Below are 19,645 nucleotides of genomic sequence, written 5' to 3'. Positions count from 1 at the left end.
TTTTGTGATTTATAGATTGTTATGACAGTGACTTGAAATACTGTGATCTTTAGATATGATATTAAGTTCTGACCTGCCAAGGAGCTCTCGTGGTGTCAGTGAAAACTGGAATGAAAAACAATTGACATGCTAGTAGATGCAATTTCAGCACTGTTGAGCAAATAAATGCACATGCATTTTGTTCAGGGATGATAGTTTTAGAAATGTTTCTAAAGATCCTTCACAGGCAGAAAGCAAGATATTTTAGTGCTTTAGAAACAAGACATCTACCATGTTAGAAAATGGAACATAGCAATTTTCTCTCTCTCAGTCTGAAATGTCCTGAAATCAAATAAAAGTGGGAAAGGACATAATTTTGAAATATTTTGGAATGTAGGCATCTTACACAAAAAGGTTCATGATGAAAATATTGCTCTGTATCTTGTCCGTTGTCTGAGAATCTTAAATTAAGTTCATAGAACACTTCTGTTATATGGTGCTCATTTGAGAACATTCTAGAGCTGTTTTAAATTGTTGTATGCTCACAACTGATAGAGTTAAAACAATATAGCTGATGAACATTTAGACAATAGTGCAAACAGACACGCCCACGTATTTTTTCTGCAGGCATGTACTTTTTTGTCGTTAGAAGTTGTCTCCTCATACTTTTTCTTCATTAATCTCTCTTGTACACAAAAAGAGATTTGGTAGAGTTGTTTAAAGGGAAACATCATGTGGTATTTGACCATAGCTTTCTTTTTGGAGTTATTTTGTATAAGATTAACTGCCCACAATTTGAACTATGGGGGTGAGATGATTGAAGAATAGTACAGTGAACCATAATCCGTTCAGGAGGTCCAGTTGTAAACCAAAACAGGTTGTAACCCAAGGCGCACTTTTGCTAATGGGGCCTCCCCCCTCCAAAATGGGTTGTAATCCCCCCCAAAATGGGTTGTAATCCAAAAAAAAGGGACACGCACTTCTGGGTTTGACGAGTTGTAATCCAAAACAGTTGTAATCCATAGCAGTTGCAAACCAAGGTACCACTGTACTTGAAGTCCTGTGGAGGCAGCTTCTGAAAAGGAATTTTCATTCATGCCATACCTGTTTACATCGGAGACAAGACATTTTTTGCTATGGGACAGTGTTTGTGGGTGATAAGAGTTGAAAGAGCTACTTAAAGCTACCTAGCATTCCTACCTGCAGATTTTTCTGCAAATACTTGTATAGCCATATATTGTACTTTGATGTACCTGTTGTAAGAAAAGCAATACTGTAGATTAAAGCAGAAAATTAAAATTCAGTATTTTGAAATAATTCTATTATTCCCAAATCAAAACTATATCATTTACATCAACCATCAATGAGACTGAACTATGGCTATAGTAGGACCTAATTTCCATTCCACTCACCTGCTCTATTCAGCTATATCTCAATACTGATTATGCTGGAATCTAACAAATTTACTTTTGGGGGCAACGGGAGAAAAACCACATTTTGGTGCACAATTTTATTTGTCATACGTGTGTGAGATAGATTAATGAAGCCTAAATAGTTTGGTCCATTTGCTTTATTCAAAAATGAAAAATTGGGATCAAAATTAAGGTAGTCTGTAACTTAGAGTCAATTTAATTAAGACAGAGATAAGGCCATCACTGAAGAGCTGTGCTTTAATGGAGATGACTTGGAGTTCTTGGTTATGAGTATTTCTGCATTCTAGTTTTCTAGGCCCTGAATGGTGTCATCCACCAGACCTCTCATATTTTTTTGGTGAAATACTTGGGCTAATCAGTTTCAGATTTGCATTTGGCCATGCAGTAGTCCACGAACTGCCGCAATGCGGTCCCTATGACACCATCTTTGAAGACCACTCAGATTCTCCCAAAACAAGATGAGGTTGCCTGCCTGCTGGGCGGGGTTAGTAGAAGGGAGCTTATTTTATCTCTTCCCCAACTGCAGAGTCTGCCTATTTGCTTCTGGGTGTAACTCAGGTGGGTTGTGTTATCTTACAGCCATCTCTTACCACTGCTTCTGCAATTGCATTTGAAACGCAGGTGAGACGCTTATCTCAACAGTTTTAGACTTGAACTTGTGGAACAGACTTCTTTTAATGGACTGGTATTCTATTATGCTTATATTAAAATAAAATAAATATTTCTTACCAAATTTAAGACAAATAATATTTAGTTAGTGTCTACTTCTTATTAAGAAATAGGGAACAATTTATTAATTTAATGCTCTTTTGTAACTTTTGTTTGTGGGTGTACACAAGTGAGTATTAAGCATCTATAGTCACAGTAAGTATTAAGCATCTATATTTAAGTTTTTCAACATTTTGGTTATATCTAAATATGTAGAACCAGTATTATTGGAGAAAGGCTTAAGGAAGCATCTCTTGCAGGGTAAATGGGTGCTTCTAATTAACTGCATTTAAAAACAACAACACCAAAACTTTAATATAGATATTTCATCTGTTTGTGAATCTGGCAGTCTTTTGTGCGGATTTTAATGCAGATTATTCACAGGAATTATTTGTTTATGTATATGTGAATGTGTGAGAAAGACAGAGAAGGAGAATAAAGTGATCTGCTTTTGGTAGGTTGACTCAGTTTGGCTCCATGTTCAGTCACCTTAACTGTACCTGATTTCTTCATTTTTGCAATAAACTTATGTAAGTAATAGTGACCAATAAAATTTTCAACTTTTGAAATTGAACCATTTTAAGGCAGTCATATAATATCAGAGTTTTGTGGATAAAGACAAACACTGTGATGATACTTTGAGTGTTGTTACTACCATTAGATAGCTGTTAACATGTGTCATATGCGTTCCTTCCAAGACTCAATGCACTTAAAGCCATGCTATTGATCTTAATATTTTCCCCAGAGACTGAATGTGTGAGTCTCCATTGAGACATGCTATCCTTCTTTCCACCAGTGTTATAGTGTATTTTGCAAACGTTGAGTTTTGATTTATGTTGGCTTTTTCTTCCTTGTTGGATTAATAATTTAACGAATTATTTAACTACATAAAGTAGTGGCATGGAGAGAAAACTGCATGTGTAACATACTTGGTTGAGTCAAAATAGCATATTTCCAATTGCTTCTCCTTGACAGAGTTAAATCTGAACAATTCTCTGGGCTGGAGCTAGAATCGTAGTCATTACAAGTAGGAGCAAACTGTTGAAGAGGGTAGATTTGCTCTGCCTGTCCTCCTATTCTGTTAGCAGAGCTTTTAGTGGGGCTTTTAAAACTTCATTGTTTGCCCTTAAACACCCCTAGCGGTCAAATGGAGAGAATAGACACAACATTAGGACTATGTTGTGTGCCGCAATGCGACATTTGGCTGAAGGGCAGCAGCTGGATCAGTGCCAGTTTTGGAAGAAGATGAATACTTTCACTGATATGGTCATAACTGTTCTGAACAAGTCTTAAAACCACTCTTACTGCCTTTCGCTGCACATAAGAAGGCAACCAGTTTCTTAATGCAGCTATCCTCCAGGATTGGCCTGATAATTGTCTAGAGGTAAATTGGATACGCTTAATAGCTATGAATGATTCTTTGCCTGTGTGTTTTGAAATTTTAAAAATATATATTAACTTACTCTGAATATAAACTGCTAAGATATTCTCTGCACTCGGTATCCTAGCACAATAAGTTTTAAGTATACATTTCAAACATACATCTATCATCATCATCATTATCGCTAATTTTCAGGAAAGCAAGAGGTAAGTCTATTTTCTTAGTTTTCTTCTGGGATAGAGTTTGCTTTCTTCTTGAATACTCCAGCATTTATTTTGTTTTAATACCTTGACCTTGGAGTACTTGCCACAGCATTTTCCCCCTACCATACATAAGCACCATCAGTTTTATATAATTTTTAAAAGGGACTGAAAATTCTCAAGGTTCATCCTGCATTTTGCAGCAATCAGAACAAAGAGCAAGGATGAAATCAGATGCTGCCACTCTGCACATGGAATGTATTTTGATGCAGCAGAGATGTTCACTAACATAAGAAAAGAAAAAGTGATTTTCACTTATTCTTCCTTCTGCTGCAGCTCCCCCTGTGATCTCTGAAAACCTCTTCCAGAGGGTTGAGGGAACCCTCCAGAACAGCATAGAAGGTAGCGCAGAGGTGCAGCAGAGGGGGAAATTGTCAAAAAATACATTTTCTTCTTTTTTTTTACAGTAGCAGATGCTACAACTGGATAAGCATTGGATTCTATCCCATGCCATGCTAATTTGGCTAAAATTTAAGAATTATTTCCATAATCCTTAAATACATTTCAGACAGTGAAATGTAAGCGCTTTATGAAGAAAACATTAATTAATTGAAAAAAGGTATTGTCATAGTGGCTTTCTCACATTTGCTAGAGACAGTGATGCATAGAATATTTGCAGGAGCTAGAATTTTGCACTTCTTGGATGACAAAAGCTTAGTCTAAAAAAATAACACACAAGCATTTTGGTGATTCTTGGCGCTTAGAATTTACCTTCAGCCTTTCTTTTTTCATAACAAAGAAGAAATGAAGCACTGGACAGGCATTTCCAGTACTGTACTTGAATCAGAAATCAGATTTTCCCAAATACAGAAGATGGGATCTAATCATGTTACGCTCATGTAGAGTAATCTGTGAAAAATGGTAACTGTAATGCCAACTTGGTTTTTTGTTACATAGCGGAGAAGAAGTGGGAATATAATATAATTGTTTCTTTTTCCCCAAGAAGGGGTACATATTTCTTTTTCAGAAAACAAAGCAAAACAGAACTATAGACTTAAATTCATGTGAACTCTACATCGCACAGCATTTCACATTAAACTGCTTTAAGTATGCTGAGATAATGGAGTAATATTAGGATAACTACTAATTCATTTATTATTATTAATACGGCACAAAATAATTTTTACTAAATTAGAGCAATTTTATTGGAAGCTGCCAAGATTGGTAATTTAAGTACTTTATAAATCTTACACAATTTCAAAAACTGTTCAGTCACTATTTTACAATGTAGGCTTTTTTGTTCTTTCTAATAATATGCACCAAAAGTGCTGTTCTTGCCGTTTCTGTATCTGTTCAAACCTACTTGTTATTTGACTGCATTTTGTCAATATGATTCCATTTTGATTATAGGTTTCCTCCCACTCTTGGATTAGTCTGGGCTGCCATCTTTTATCCTAATATATGTATTTAATATATGTATTTGTGTTTTTATTGATCTATATTGTGTTTGCTGTTACAAACTACAGGGCATAAGTGATACAAAATGGGTAGCATTGTAATGTTCAAATAAGTAAAACTGATCAATAATCCTGGAGCCTTGAACAACTGTACATGCATTATGATACACAGAGTTCTTGGGAAACCATGGGTGAATAGAGATAACTATTTATTAACTGGGTAACTCAAAGTGATGCACAGGTGATGAGCCACTTTGTGAGCTTGTCATCTCTGAACGTGATGCCACATGGTGAAGAGAATTTTAGCACTATCCCTTTTCTTCAGCTTTCTGGTGGAGTACAGAGATATGGTAACATTTCTCCTTTTTATTTGGCAGCACATTACACTGTAATTATTACAGACTACCAGTCTGCCAAGTGATTGTGTAGACCAGAGCTTTCCAAACTGTGTGTTGCGACACATTAGTGTGCCAGCTGCAGTGTGTAGGTGTGTCACATGAATGCCTCCCGCACTCCTCCCGGGGCTGCAAGGGGTTAGTTTAACCTCCGGTTTGCTAGTAAAACTGAATTACTGTGTTGCAAAATGATGCATGTATAAAAAATCTGTCACCAGCATGAAAAGTTTGGAAAGCTCTGGTGTAGACACAGTGGTAAGTCATCATTTGGTAAGTGGTTGCTGTATAACCTAATGAAACCGGGCATATATAACATCTTGTTTTGGAATCAACATATAATAGTTTAGGATGAAAATAACAGAATTTTTTTCAGTCATGCATTAGAAAGAATGATTAAAGGAATTTATTAACATAAAACAGCCGTTGAAGTGATAAGTGTCCTCCAGTCTTTTGTTCTGGAGATGGGACTGCTCTGTGGTATTGATGTGTACTTACTTTCTCCTGGTCTTGAACTAGAACTGAGATTTGAAGAATGAGTGTGATTAAATTAATCTCATTCTCTGTTCTGAATGAAGACATTTTCAATGCAGCCTTACTGATAGTGATACATTGAGTATTCTACAGGCCACTTGGCTAAATAGAATTGTACTATTGTGCCCTGCACAAGAGTTGTGGACTAATATTGTTAAATTGAATCATGTAAGAGTTTATGTGTTTCTCACACATGCACAAAGCAATCAGGAAACCATCATAAACTTCAAAAGACTTTTCTTATTTCCAATATGCTCTTCTTTATCTTTAAATCTGCTTGTATGAGTCATTTCATGAAAGCAGAGTTGATGAAAAGGCTTCACCCTTCCACCCTACTCTCTTATTTTCCCTGGAAAAATGAAGGCAATGAAATTGGATGGGAAATATATCTGGGATGCTCTTAATGGAGTTTCCATTGCGCTTGAAGGATCAAAGTTCTAAGAGCAACAAGAAGCAATAGCAATTTTGGTGCAGAGTAAGAAAATGTCAGCTTTGAAAATGTTAACTAAAAGAATCAAACATGTTTACATTCCTTTTGCTCTTAATGATCTAAAGAACTCACTGGGGAAGAGATTTTTTTGTCAAACCCCTAATCTCATTAGCATAGCGTTCAAGTAGGGCTGAAGTGCAAGTTAAGTTCAATATGTGGTTTGCCGTTTCTTCTGTTTAAATAGGAACTTATTTTGAAATAGGAACTGTTTTGGTAGTTTATTTAGCTCAGACCACAGGGGTGTTGGAAAAATATTTAACCGTTCCATCACATGCCATGGTCTAGTTAAAAATCCCAATTCAGGAGTTGCTATGTCTATAGGAAGGAGGCTACTGTGTACAGTTAATGTTAGCAATCTAGTTGATCTTTGTAAGCAAGAAAGATGCTTGGAAAGTATTGATCGTGAAATTTTTGAAATATTGTAATCATTGCTGTATAAATTTATACAGCGAACGCCCTGTTTGAAATTTCTGGCTGCAACTGATGAGACTCCAATCTCCTAATAGTGAATGAATACTTTATTGCTCTTTTGCCAGCCCGAGCTAACACATACTCATACACACGCTTACTAATACACATGTCACAAAGCAAAGGTAAGCAACAAAATAAGTGCATGCAGAATACATTAATATTTTTTTAAAAAACCACAACCTGTAAACATTCCCTCTCAAAAACGAAACAATAGATTTATTGTAAACAATGTATTCTTCAGATGAAATTGATAGCTTGTCCATAGCCTTTTAAACAAATTTGGTGGTTCTATGTGACTTGCAATAATCTGTACTCATCAATTCAAATAGAATTTTACTTAAAGGGGAGTCATTACTACAGCCTGCTGTTAGGGGCTGCAAATAATGAATGCTCAGATCTGAATATAGGTGATCCTCTGTTAAGAAACATACCATGGTTGTCCTACTTAAGTCAGCCAGCTAGGCAAAATCTGCCCACCTTGTTCTAAGTCCTATAATGATTGATTGATTGATTGATTGATTGATTATATTTCTATGCCACTTTCCATTCAAATGAATCCCAAAGTGGCTTACAAAGAAGAAATATCAAGAACATAATAGAACACAGGTACAGCATAAATCATATGATATAATTAACAAATAATCAGTAAAGAAATTATAATCTCTAAAACACTATTAACAAAGTAGCAACTAATAAATAAAAGTAAGGCGCCTTCATCTCAATCAGCTGCTGAAAATTTAACCTACATTTTGTCAAAAGAAATCTCAGCTCACATAAATGGATGAGGGGCACATAAGGGGGCACCTTTCAAGAAAGAATATTAAAACCTTTGTACTTCATATTGGATCAGCACACCATAACTAGAGTCATTGTGGTCTGCCTACCAATATCTTGTAATTGTCTGGAAATCTCTGCCCAGACCCCACCATAGCCATTGGTGTGTCTTCTTCCTCTACCTCAAAAGTTAAGGTTTTAGTTTTAGTATCGTTATAACTTAAAAGAGTTCCATTATACAATGTAAACCTACACATTCCCATCTGAGTGTATGACAGAAGAATTGCATCATCTGCATGCAAAGCACTGATATACGCTTGTCTCCTAAATAAGATGGCAGGGTGGGGTAGAATTTCAGACTAGGTGAAAAGGGAACCATGTCACGAGAGGACAGAATAAATAACAAATGTGCTGGTAAGTACACCTTGCAAATTTCCTTTTTACGTGACTGGGTCTAAAGGGTTACCACCTCAGATAACTCACACAACCCCTGGGTTCTTCTGATTAGCCTATGATCTATATTCAGAAGAGCCAGTTTATGTCAAAGGCAAGGCCAGGATATGTAGTCAAAAGTTACTAAAAATCCACAAAAGCAGCCCAAGTGAGTGGTGTATAGGAGATGTACAGTATGCCCCCCCCACAATTTTTTTTTGTACTAAAACACATTGATTAATTGTAGAATTGCCACTACACAATCTTGCTTGCCAAAAGTTCACAAAGAGCACCCAAGTTTCTAACTTACCCAAAAGATGAAAGTTTGTTGCTATGTGTTTTATGTATACCTTTTTGTCCTGATTCAAGAGGCTTCGAGTTTCAGTTTAAATCTGCATTAGTATATTTGTGCCTGAGTCCAGTGCCAGCCCTGTGGCAACATTAGCTGCATTAGGCATGATAAACAGAAAGGTGGGACATTTACTCCCTATTAATGTTTCTGGAGTGCAGACATAAACAAAAAAAATATTTACACAGCCTCATAAAGCAAAGTTGTTTCTTCACACAATAATTTACTTAATTCCCTACTTCAAGGTGTGATGGTGGCTGCTTGCTTGGATAGATGTTTTAAGTGGATTAGACAAATTATGGAAGATAGGTCTATCAAGGGCTATTAGCTGTAATAGCTAAATGTTTAGGGACACCACTGATATACCAGATGCTAGAGACAAACGATAGGGGAATGCCATCACCCTCATGCCTGGCTGGTGAGCTTCCAGGAGCATCTGGCTATTAAAACAGACTGCTATATTAGATGGACCTTGGTCTGACCTAGCAGGCATCTTATATTCTGACAGCCAGATCCTGCATTTTTGACCCATATGTACTGTAAATATTTTTATTTATTTCTTTACACAATAAATTCCCCAGCACGACTTCATTCCTTACCTAGGGCTCGTAAAAGACAATTTACCATTCAATTAACTGTCCTCAAAATGTTAATTGCCTTTCCAGCCCTCATTTTTCTCAGTCATACTAGCTTAGACCAGAGCTTTTGCATTGAACTGTTAATGAGGGGTGACCTATAAGCCCCAATCACATATGCTGACCAATATCCCAGCCCAGATTATTCCTCTGCCAAAAAACTTCACCACATCTCCAAAGAAGTGCAGTTTTAAAAACGAGCAGCTGGTGCCTAGCAGCCAGTCACATTGATAAACCAACATGCCTATATACTTCATCCATGTTGTGCTCCAGCCTTCAGTGTGGGGCTGTTAAGGAGCAGGGGTTGATGGGAGTTGTAGTTCATCACCATCTAGATCCCTACAGCTGTCCTAAGGGAAGAAACCACAGTAAAATCAATGTACATTTATTTTTACTGTGGTGCTTTCGGTCACAAGACATTGGTTCAGTGTGCTGTGTGTACTGAATGAAGAGTCTCTGCTGGCTGTTTGTCAGGTTTGCATATTCCTTTTAGATAAGTCAGCTTTGTTATTTGGGGTATCTGTGAACATATATCAAGTAGAAGTGTTTTACTATCAATACAGCTTGTGTAGAATTCTTCTTCCACTATATTAAACTGAATTTATATTTCGTAGTAAATGACAAGAGGCATGAAAGTTAGTTCCTGCGAGTTGTGGTACACTTCTTTTGCACCCAGATACACAGATAATACTGCTGGAGTCAATTACATAGTGTTCTGTGGACTTACACACACCTCTTCCAGAAATGACACTGAGGTATAGCAGTGATCTAATTGAAGGAGACAGAGGGAAATGTAACACTTGTTAGTACTACCATTGTTGCTGTAACTAATCATTCAGCCTCAAAGGTCTGTGTCATGGTTCCAGAACTACATCCATCTCTCTCTCTCTCTCTCTCTCTCTCTCTCTCTCTCTCTCTCTCTCTCTCTCACACACACACACACACACACACACACACACACTTACCACATATATATTCTTCATTAATTACAGGTCAAAAAACAGGCAAATAGCTAGACTAAAAAGATAAAGGGTGCTGGCTATTAAAATGCTATATATCTTGCTGCAAAATCAAATGCTTGTAGAATCATAGAATTGTGGAGGTGGAAAGGATTCCAAGGGTCATGTAGTCCAACCATATTGGTGTAATTGGTGATTTTTTTTTTTAAAAAAAAGAGCTTAAACATAATGCTAAAGATTATTCTCTGTGGACCTATATGTGCACAAGTGTAAAAGTGTAACAATGGGAGCATTAGCAAATGAGTGGATCATTGTTGATTTTTTTTAATAGGAATGTAAGGGAAAATGCCCCCCCCAAAAAAAAACTTGCATCATTCTTCTAAGAATGACAATAATTTTCTTTGGGCACTTTTCTAAATATGACAGGTAATCCTAGAAAACAGCATATACCTACAGATACAGAGAGATGAATAGTTAGACAAGAAGTAAAAGTGCACAGTCTGTGTATTATCTCTGCACTGCATAGCCCTTGGGCTTGTGTATTTCTTTACCGATTAGAATTAGGCTGAAGGCTGTAGTAAAGCCAAATGCCATACAGAAATAAGCCTGGTGCTTATTATCCAGAGGCTTGAATGGCTAACAGCCCCCTGGTAATTACACTAGATGCTCATTAGTGCTGAATAAGCGCTAATCAAAAATTTAATCTACCATATCATTTGTCAATTTGATTAGTTGTTTGTGGTAATTGGCTTTAGAAATCAGATGTAACAGAAAATCAGAGTCTATATTATATTCACAAACTAAAATGCTTTGGTGAGGAAAGGACATTCTCCAAATGTATATCCATTCAAAACCAGTGTAACAAGAAAACATCATGCATTTTTTATTGATGCAAAGCCATTTCCCTTGAGAATAAGACTTGCAGTGAATCTTTCCTTCGTGCTAAGAGGACACAAACCTATTTCTGTCACAGAAGCTGTAGCACGGGACAGATGTTTAGCTATTATTAATAAAGGTTTATATGATAAAATGGTGCCCATAAATTCATTGTAAACTTATTTTACTCAGCACAAAATTACACATCTATTAATATTGTCACCTGTCACCTTGTTTAATATAGACAATAAAAATAATAATGTTACTTTTATACCATAGTTTTTCTGATGTCATAGCTGTAAAATTTAATTCTAGCCCATTATTGCTGCCTTAGAATAAATCCAATGTCAGGAAGATGTTGTAAAATGTTTATTATTAGAAAGTCATACGGCAGTACTCGTGTATTTTTTTGTGTTACTTAATCCAACTAGGGGCACGGGGGACATTACTGGCATTTGTTAGAAGGTGTATTTAGGATTACAACTTCAGTCTTTCACAATTAAAATTTTATATTCGTTGCTACAGAGACTCTCTGGAGCCTTGCCCATTCGTTTCACAGAAAAGAGGGGACACTTATGCAGGCAGTCTGGGAAATTGCAGGAGAACTGAATCATATGGTGTCTTGTGTCCTCAGCTAACTTTAACCTTTTTGAGTTTGCAGAATCAATCCTCAGCTCTAAAGGGCTTACTTACTTACTTCGCCAAACCCTTATTTGACATTACAAGTATAGGCCGTCATAAAACATCCATATACAAAAATTTAAAACATATATAAATAAACAGCCGTGTAAAATATATAATGACAAGGATTTTCATTGGGATTTCTTCCCACTAAATAGTGCTATCCACCATTCTAAGAGAGCCTATTGACAAAAACTCAGCCATCCTTGTAGTTACCTCTGGGTTAATGTCAGACAGATACTCTGATATTTTCATTGTGCCATGATGTTAGACTACTCAATAAAGGGGGATAGCATGTGTAGCTGGTTGTACAATGGACAGTAGAAAAAGTACAATTCTAAAAAACAATAGAACCATTCCTACAAAGACCAAAACCAATAAAGCCATTTCAACTGATGTACAATTGGTATTCCATAAATGACTGGGTCATACCTCAGGGAACGTCTGCTTAAAAACATCCTCAGTTGTTGCCTAAACTTTATGACACTAGGAATCTATCTAATTTTGATCAGTCATTACTGTTCTTCAGTGTTACTGAGTGATTTACAGCAAGGGAAAAAAATCATTAATGTTTCCAGCTGCTAATATTGGGACTTATTTATGAGTAGATGGTTTACTAAGAGAGGAGAACAGGAATACTATATTACATTTTTATTTTGGCCATAATTTCAGGAATTATGTTTCTTTCTCTTCTCTCTAACTTTATGTTAAAATAGAAATATTCATTGCTAAAGGGACCTTTTCAGTACCTGTCATCTTTCAACATAATATTTGGCATTTGTGGAATTATTATTTTTAAAGTTACTCTGTTATTCCATACATGTTGAAGAACTCTGCCAGATCAGGTTTAATAACCATATACATTTTCCAGGAATTAAGCAGGACCAAAGAGAAATCAGATATTCTGCTCACTGATTCCTCCCCAGAAAAAAAGTGCAACTGATTTGGTTCTATAACTTTTCCCACAAACCCATGTGCAGAATCACTTTGCCAAAAGTCATTTTGTCAGTGTAATCCGATTTATGTCTATTCAGAAGTAAGCCCCATTGAGTTCAATTGGACCTCCTCCCAGGTATAGGATTGCAGCCTTTAAGTGCCAAACCCTGCTTCAGTAGCCAAATTATAAGGATTATACTTTCTCTGAATACTAGGCTGTTGACAATACAGTACTGAACCTTGAACTATAGGTTGCATGTGTAACTTCAAGCTTCAGAGCTTCGGCTTTTGCTATGTACAGGTTTCAGGAATGCATATACAGAGTCATAGCAAAATGCAATTTCCAACAACACTCTGGGAGATAAGTTGTCCCGAAGCTGTTCTGAAACTGGTATATTATCTTCCAACATGCATTACACATATCAAAGAAGCTTTGCTTTATGGGTTATAAGAAGCGCATTTTAAACATCTATTAGTAGCTGCTCTTTCTGCACCTCAGAATAAACATGGTCTCAACTGGTATTCATTATATTTACGCTCAAAAGAGATGATACTTCAGTAAAATTATACATGTTAATTAAGTGAACAATTTGCAGTCATATAGAAAACCAAATAATAGATTTGCATGTACATATGAGCTATAGTGGCTAGGTAGGTAAAACCCATTATGTGGTTAGATTTTCACACCAGACACAGCTGTACAGGTATACATTTGAATAGTGTGGGATACCATAAGCTTGCCAAACAATTTCCCCACACCTTTGTTTATGTTCACCATGCAAAGCTCTCCTACCTTTTCTCTATAAAAAAAACTACCCATCACAGAAGTAGAATTTCATGTGGAAAGTAAAATCTCATTAGTCCTAAACCCATAACAGCTTGACCTAGAAGCAATGAGATGACACTATTCTCCTTGCTATGCCAATACTATGAGCCACCCTTTCTCCACTATGCACCCCTTCTGTATGATAACAATTCAGGCACGCTTTGGTAGGCTGTGCACACTGTATATAGAGTTGCTCCTTCCGGAAACTATATATTTTTCCCATACAATTATTTGTTAAGAAGCCAAATAAGCATTACATCCAACTCCATACTTTCAAACGGTCACAGTGGAGGATATCAACAGAAGGCTTTGATTTCAATCTAAATTAGCGTTGTGCTTTTTTTTTTTTTTACCTTACTAATATGAGTTAGCATTGTGTGTCTATGCGGATGCACTTATTCATATTTGCAATAGAAACACCTTTTTAACTATGTTGAAATTGTTTCTGTGCTATTTTTGCAAACCAATTGTAATTAGTTTTGTAAATAGCATTTTCAAACTAATGTAAATGATTGTGCTTCTTTTCTTTTCTCTATAGTACCCTCAACAACAACAACATCACCCGCATTCCTCTCACCAGCTTCAACCATATGCCAAAGATCAGGACTCTGTAAGTATTCCATTCTGAAATGCACGTCACTTGAATCAGCACACACAGCATTTCAGTATTTTTATTATTTGTTATTTAGCACATATTAAATAAATTAAATATAATGACCTAACCTGAAAAAGATTGCTGTGTTCTTGTTTTTCTTTTATTGAAATATGTGGAAGGAGCCATAATTGGAAGTGGGCTGATGTTGGTGGGGAGACCAGGAGCAGGGCTACAATGATATTTTCATGGCCAGTCTTTATTCAGCATTTCCACTTGCAACAGAAGCAGAGAGTCCAGGCCAAGAAAGTGCAGGCCATAAGCTTGTACTGCTTGATACATAAGGCACCCATTCCTGAAAGTTTGGAGGTCTGGGTTGAGAGTTATTTCTTGGATGAGATTGCTGCAAGAAAGACTGTGCAGAAACCTTGAGCAATCCTAGGGCAGAGTTGTATAGCATAGTACTAATACTAACAACAAAAACAGCATTTAAGGTGTAGTCCTATATAGGCATGCCTGTGACTAAATCAGTTGGGCATACTGATTCCACGGGTATAGAATAGCACTGTTCAAAGAGCTCTTATTTCAATAAACTTCATAACAATGCTATAAGATATTATTATTTATGTGACATAGATGGAGGACTGAAGCAACAAGAGTGGTTTACCTAAAGCTACTACCAATACAGCCTTTGAACCTAGGATTTCCTGGCTCTCAGCGTGCTATCTTAGCTGCTGTGCTGCTTTAGGAGATTGGTGTAGTGCTGAAAACTGCTCCTGAAATATTCTGAAACCTTGGCAAATTAGGTAAAAGCAAAGTGACAGTAGCTTGCTGACATATGTGTATCCTTTCCTTGACATGCTGCAGTTATAATAGAGACTCTACAACCCAATAGGCTATGATATAGAATTCAAGGCACTCTGGCCTTTTCATTGAAGTATCAAATGGCCAAGGACACTGCAGCTGTTCACATCAGGAGCAGAAACTAACATTGTACATGAAAACTTGGGTTACTCAATTTGTTGCAGTGAGGGCAGAGTCATTGCCCAAGGTATCAGTTTGGTGTCAATCTCTACTAAGCCTGAAATGAGTGTGTGCTACAAGACAATGGAGTAAACTGGCTAATGATGTGTCATGAACACTCCTACTTTTTGGTTACTTCATATGTAGGCTTTGCATCTTATGTTAATTAGAATAAATTCTTTTTAAAAAATAAATAAATCTGCAATTACATTGCCTCCCATCTGTGTTGTAAAAGAAAGACTTTTATTGTTTAATTTTAAAAGTGCTAAATTCTCTTTTATGGGTTAGTCAAATATTATCAACAGTCATAGGATTTACCTATTTCCCTCCCGGTGTGTTTCATTATGAAGCCAGCTAATCTAGGCTTGTGAAAGTTGTGACCTTCCAAGTCAAACGCAACCTAAGGGCCACATATGCCAATATACCAAGGGATCAATAGATGTCCAGAATTTATTGTGTATCTCAGACTACAAAAACAAATCAGAATCCAGAAGTGTTGTTGAGCACCTGGCAAGCTGCAGCTCATTGCTGAGGAACTTTTTCGTTTTGTAGATCACAAGCTGTACAAGTCTGATCCATTTGTAGAAGACCTGGTATTATAACCAACAGTGCTTTTTTACTATAAAAAAAAATGTTCAGGAGTACTCTCATTTTCCTACTCATATTGAAATACTGCCCCTCAATGAGGCCAAACTTAGATTCTCAAAATGTTTAGGGGTATGCGTACCCCTGCGTCCCCCCAGAAAAAAAGCACTGATAACCAATATACCAGCAAATTGACTGTTATTTGCCCATACTGGCAGACCGCCAAATTTAACAGTGGATTTTTAGTTGTTTCTATAGTATTTCCTTTTTTAAAGACAAATGCTCACATGAACTAATATTTGCATTAATTAATTAAAAAGTATTTTATATTTTTGAGCATTTTCCTTCTAATACCCTTGTGTCATCTCTTAGTTATTTCAAATCGATCAATCTGTGTGATAAGCAGACCACAGTGTCTGCTGCCATTTTCCTTTTAGTTTAATTTCAGAGATGGCTTTGTATGTAGTTCCCTGGAGACTTATATTGACTAATTCCCTTTTGCTGTAATTAAAGGGAAAGGGGGGGGGGAGGAAGTCATAAATGGAATTTAAAGGAAAGCTTTTATATTGAATTTTGAGATTTAACATTTTATAATGCTAACCCAAAATGATATTCTGGAAATTTAATTTAGGTTGTGACTAAAAGGGCACTTTTTAAAACTAGAATTTGTATTCATTCCCCTTTTGAGTGCTATAAATGTACTTCCATCAATTTTAAGTAGCATGTTTTAGTTCATGTATACTGCCAAATAATTTGCAATAGCCGTCTAGGCAGCCCTGCTCTTTATGAAAAATAGAAGGGCTGGACTATAATAGAAAGGTTAGATCTTTCATTTGATTTGTCATCTGTTTTGTTGCAGGCATCAATGCCATCAGATGAATAAATTTAAGCATGCATGGTGGGGACAGATAGTATTTCCAGGTTCCTTGTATTAGAGTATTATTGAAAGATGATGTCATATTTTTAAAATTGTTAGAAATGTTCTTCAACATGCTAGTTAATATTTCTACCCCTTTTAGCATTCCTTATTAAAAATGTGTTAACCCAAGTGGATATTAATGGTACTCTTGCAACCAATGTGCTTATACAGAAAAGATTGCCTATTTAATAGGACTTGTAAAAGTGTACTGCATGAATCTCCCACATTTCCCATGTTATTAAGCTGTGTGTTATCTGATAGAGGCATTCACTTTAAGAAGACTTTCCTTTTTTTCTGTTTGGTAACACTGGGACAGTAATAAAGAAATGCTCTTTCTGAAGCGGTGAAATTACTTTGCTAGGATGGCCAGGAAGAACTTTCTGCCACTCTGAGACTTCTAAAATTTCAATCATGAGCTTTCCTTGCCCATGTTTGATACAGCACAGTTGATGAAAAATGAAGGGAAGCATATGGGTGTGATTTAGTCCAAATTGGATTGATTATAGGAGTGACCCACTAGTTTCTATCCAGGCCTCTCATTATGGCTGAACCATTCACTGCCTCGTAGTTGCTCAGAGCCATCTATAAACTACATTTAGGGGTATCCATATCGCGGACATATAATTACACTTAGCACATGTGTTAGGAAATACTGTGGGGGGCAAGGCCTATGTGGTAACAGAGCACCTGCTCCTCTCTGCCACATAAATGCATAGAATTTATAGTTGTTTACCATAGCCATTGCATACATTTTTTTTTGCCCCATCTGTTACATACATTACAGATCAAATTAAGTCACAGGTTTATTTTGCCTTTGGACATTTCAATTTTTAATATTTTAAGATCAGGGTGTAAGAAAGATATTTAATTTGAGTTCGACTTCTAAAGAAGAGAAATTGTACAATACACATGTAGCACTTAATTATATTTTTGTGGTTATTAATCTATTAATTCTATGTTATGGGTTGTTGATTTATTCTTTTTCTGTTATCCTGCTTCACTTTATTTTTTAATCCTTGTTCAGATCTGACAAGAATTAATTTGTATTGATCTGTTTCCCTTTTGATGAGACAGCTATATTTATACAAAATATTGCCCTGCATTCATTTGTCTTGTTTTCTTAATGTTGACTTTCTTGCTGTAACCAATGAATGAATGGATATACATATATTTGTGTTTTCATATAGATTAAAGGCAGACTAAAAAGACTTTGCAACAATTCACAGACACTCCACTTGTAATAGAGGCCTCTTAAATTACCTATTTATTTATCAAAGGCACATCGTTAAGGCTTGATAGATTTCCGCCCCCCCCAAGACTTCTCTCCAGAATGCCCACTGTATGTTGCGCAATTTTAGCACAAATAATAATGTATTTGCAGTTCAAAACTTGAGTTACTTTGGTCACTGAAAGGGGGATAAGGGGAGAGGAGTACTTTTATACATCTTTAAGACTGGTCAATCGAAGATGAGGAAGATGGTTATTCCTTTATGATGAATCATTTCAGTCCTGTGTACGTCCCAAAACATTGACTCTCTGAAGCAATTTCTTATAGGATATAATTGTTTAGGGAAGGTATGGCCAAACCTGGCCCTCCAGATGTTGTTGACCTACAACTCCCATCATCCCTAGTTAACAGGACCAGTGGTCAGGGATGATGGGAATTGTAGTCCCAAAACATCTGGAGGGCTGAGTTTGACCATGCCTTGTTTAGGGAATATAGTATTACATCAGTAATATCATATGTCTGAATGACAATAACAGATTATGGTCTTATCAAGTCAGCAGACTTGCAGTGCAACACTGCATGTCTGCCCAGAAGTAAGCCCCATCACATTCAATGGGGCTCACTCCCAGGTAAGTGAGAATACAATTGTGTGTTTGTATCAGTGATGTGGTGGAGCAAAGACAGGCACGGGTGAACTGAAGCCACTGATTTCACTAATGTCAACTCTTGGGGCACTATTAGACCATAATCTGTATCTTAAATAAAGAAGCATTTCTCGGAGATAAGCCCACCAAAGCTAAGTAAAGTAAATTAGGTTATATTAGCATGCATGGCTAAGGGTTGCATTGCTACTTATTTTTTATACATTTCACACAGAAAAATTATGACCAACATATTGCAAAATGTCACAAGATAGTAAGCAAGTTTTGAGCTCATCAGAAAGAACTCTTCCCCAGACTGAATGTTCAGCAAAGCAGGGGTGAGGGGTGGAAAAAAAAGCTGACTTAGTATTCAAACTATAATGTCTGCATTGGTGAAAATTCTAGAAAAGGCATGACTATAGGAGTTGTTACAAAGAGTACTTGCACTTCGGAATTTACCACTACAGCACTGCTTTGTACAGACGCTGAGACAACTTTGTAATAATTAAGCACCACTCTTATTTCTGCTGCCTACACATGAAGTAAAATTGATTAAGTATTCTTACATAGGTAAACAGTTGATTAAACTGTAAATGTAGTGGTACATAACTAACCTTCTCTGGACTGGGACTAACATGTCTTTCAAATCAGAGCTTTACCATGATATTGTTGGAACTCTTTAGCTTTTGATGTTATTTTCATGAGTGCGTTGATTAAATTGTAAGTTATTTTCTATTTAAAAGAATATAATGTTCTTCCATAGTCTTCAAGAAGGTACCTCTGTTGTAGTTTTAGAAATATGCAAATGTATTGGAATATTCTCATTAGTTAAAAACCATATAATTACACTAGTAAACTATTTAACTGGTTAACAGCCATTAAATATTTCTAAAAAGTCACTTCACTATACAAAGACATTTCCTGAATGAAACTAGTCTCTCTCCTTGTGCCACTAAAACAAATAATTATCCAGTCTTTGATGAACAGATATGTGTGCTTTTAATAGTCTGCCCTGCAGGTCAGGCAACTTAAGCTTTACTGGACACAGTAAGTAAGTGAATTCTGGAAATTTCCCAGCCGAAAAAGGAGAAAAAAGCCTTGTAGGCCACTAGCAGACATACAAATCTAGAGACTGTCGGCTTAG

At 36.4% G+C, this 19,645-nt stretch overlaps 1 protein-coding gene across 2 annotated transcripts in view; it reads left to right on the top strand.

Annotated features, from left to right (window-relative positions):
• SLIT3 (slit guidance ligand 3) overlaps window positions 1-19,645 on the top strand; it is a 411,520-nt gene that overhangs the window by 241,667 nt on the left and 150,208 nt on the right. For both annotated transcript variants that reach the window (XM_083481735.1, XM_083481734.1), the window contains exon 7: window positions 14,052-14,123. In XM_083481735.1, coding sequence (XP_083337861.1) covers window positions 14,052-14,123 — 72 coding nt within the window. The remainder of the gene's footprint in view (window positions 1-14,051; window positions 14,124-19,645) is intronic.

Source organism: Podarcis liolepis (genome assembly GCF_965112155.1).
Source record: "Podarcis liolepis genome assembly, chromosome: 2".
NCBI lineage: Eukaryota > Metazoa > Chordata > Lepidosauria > Squamata > Lacertidae > Podarcis > Podarcis liolepis.
The sequence above is the reverse complement of the archived record's forward strand: the minus strand, read 5'-3'. Positions and strand labels throughout refer to the sequence as shown.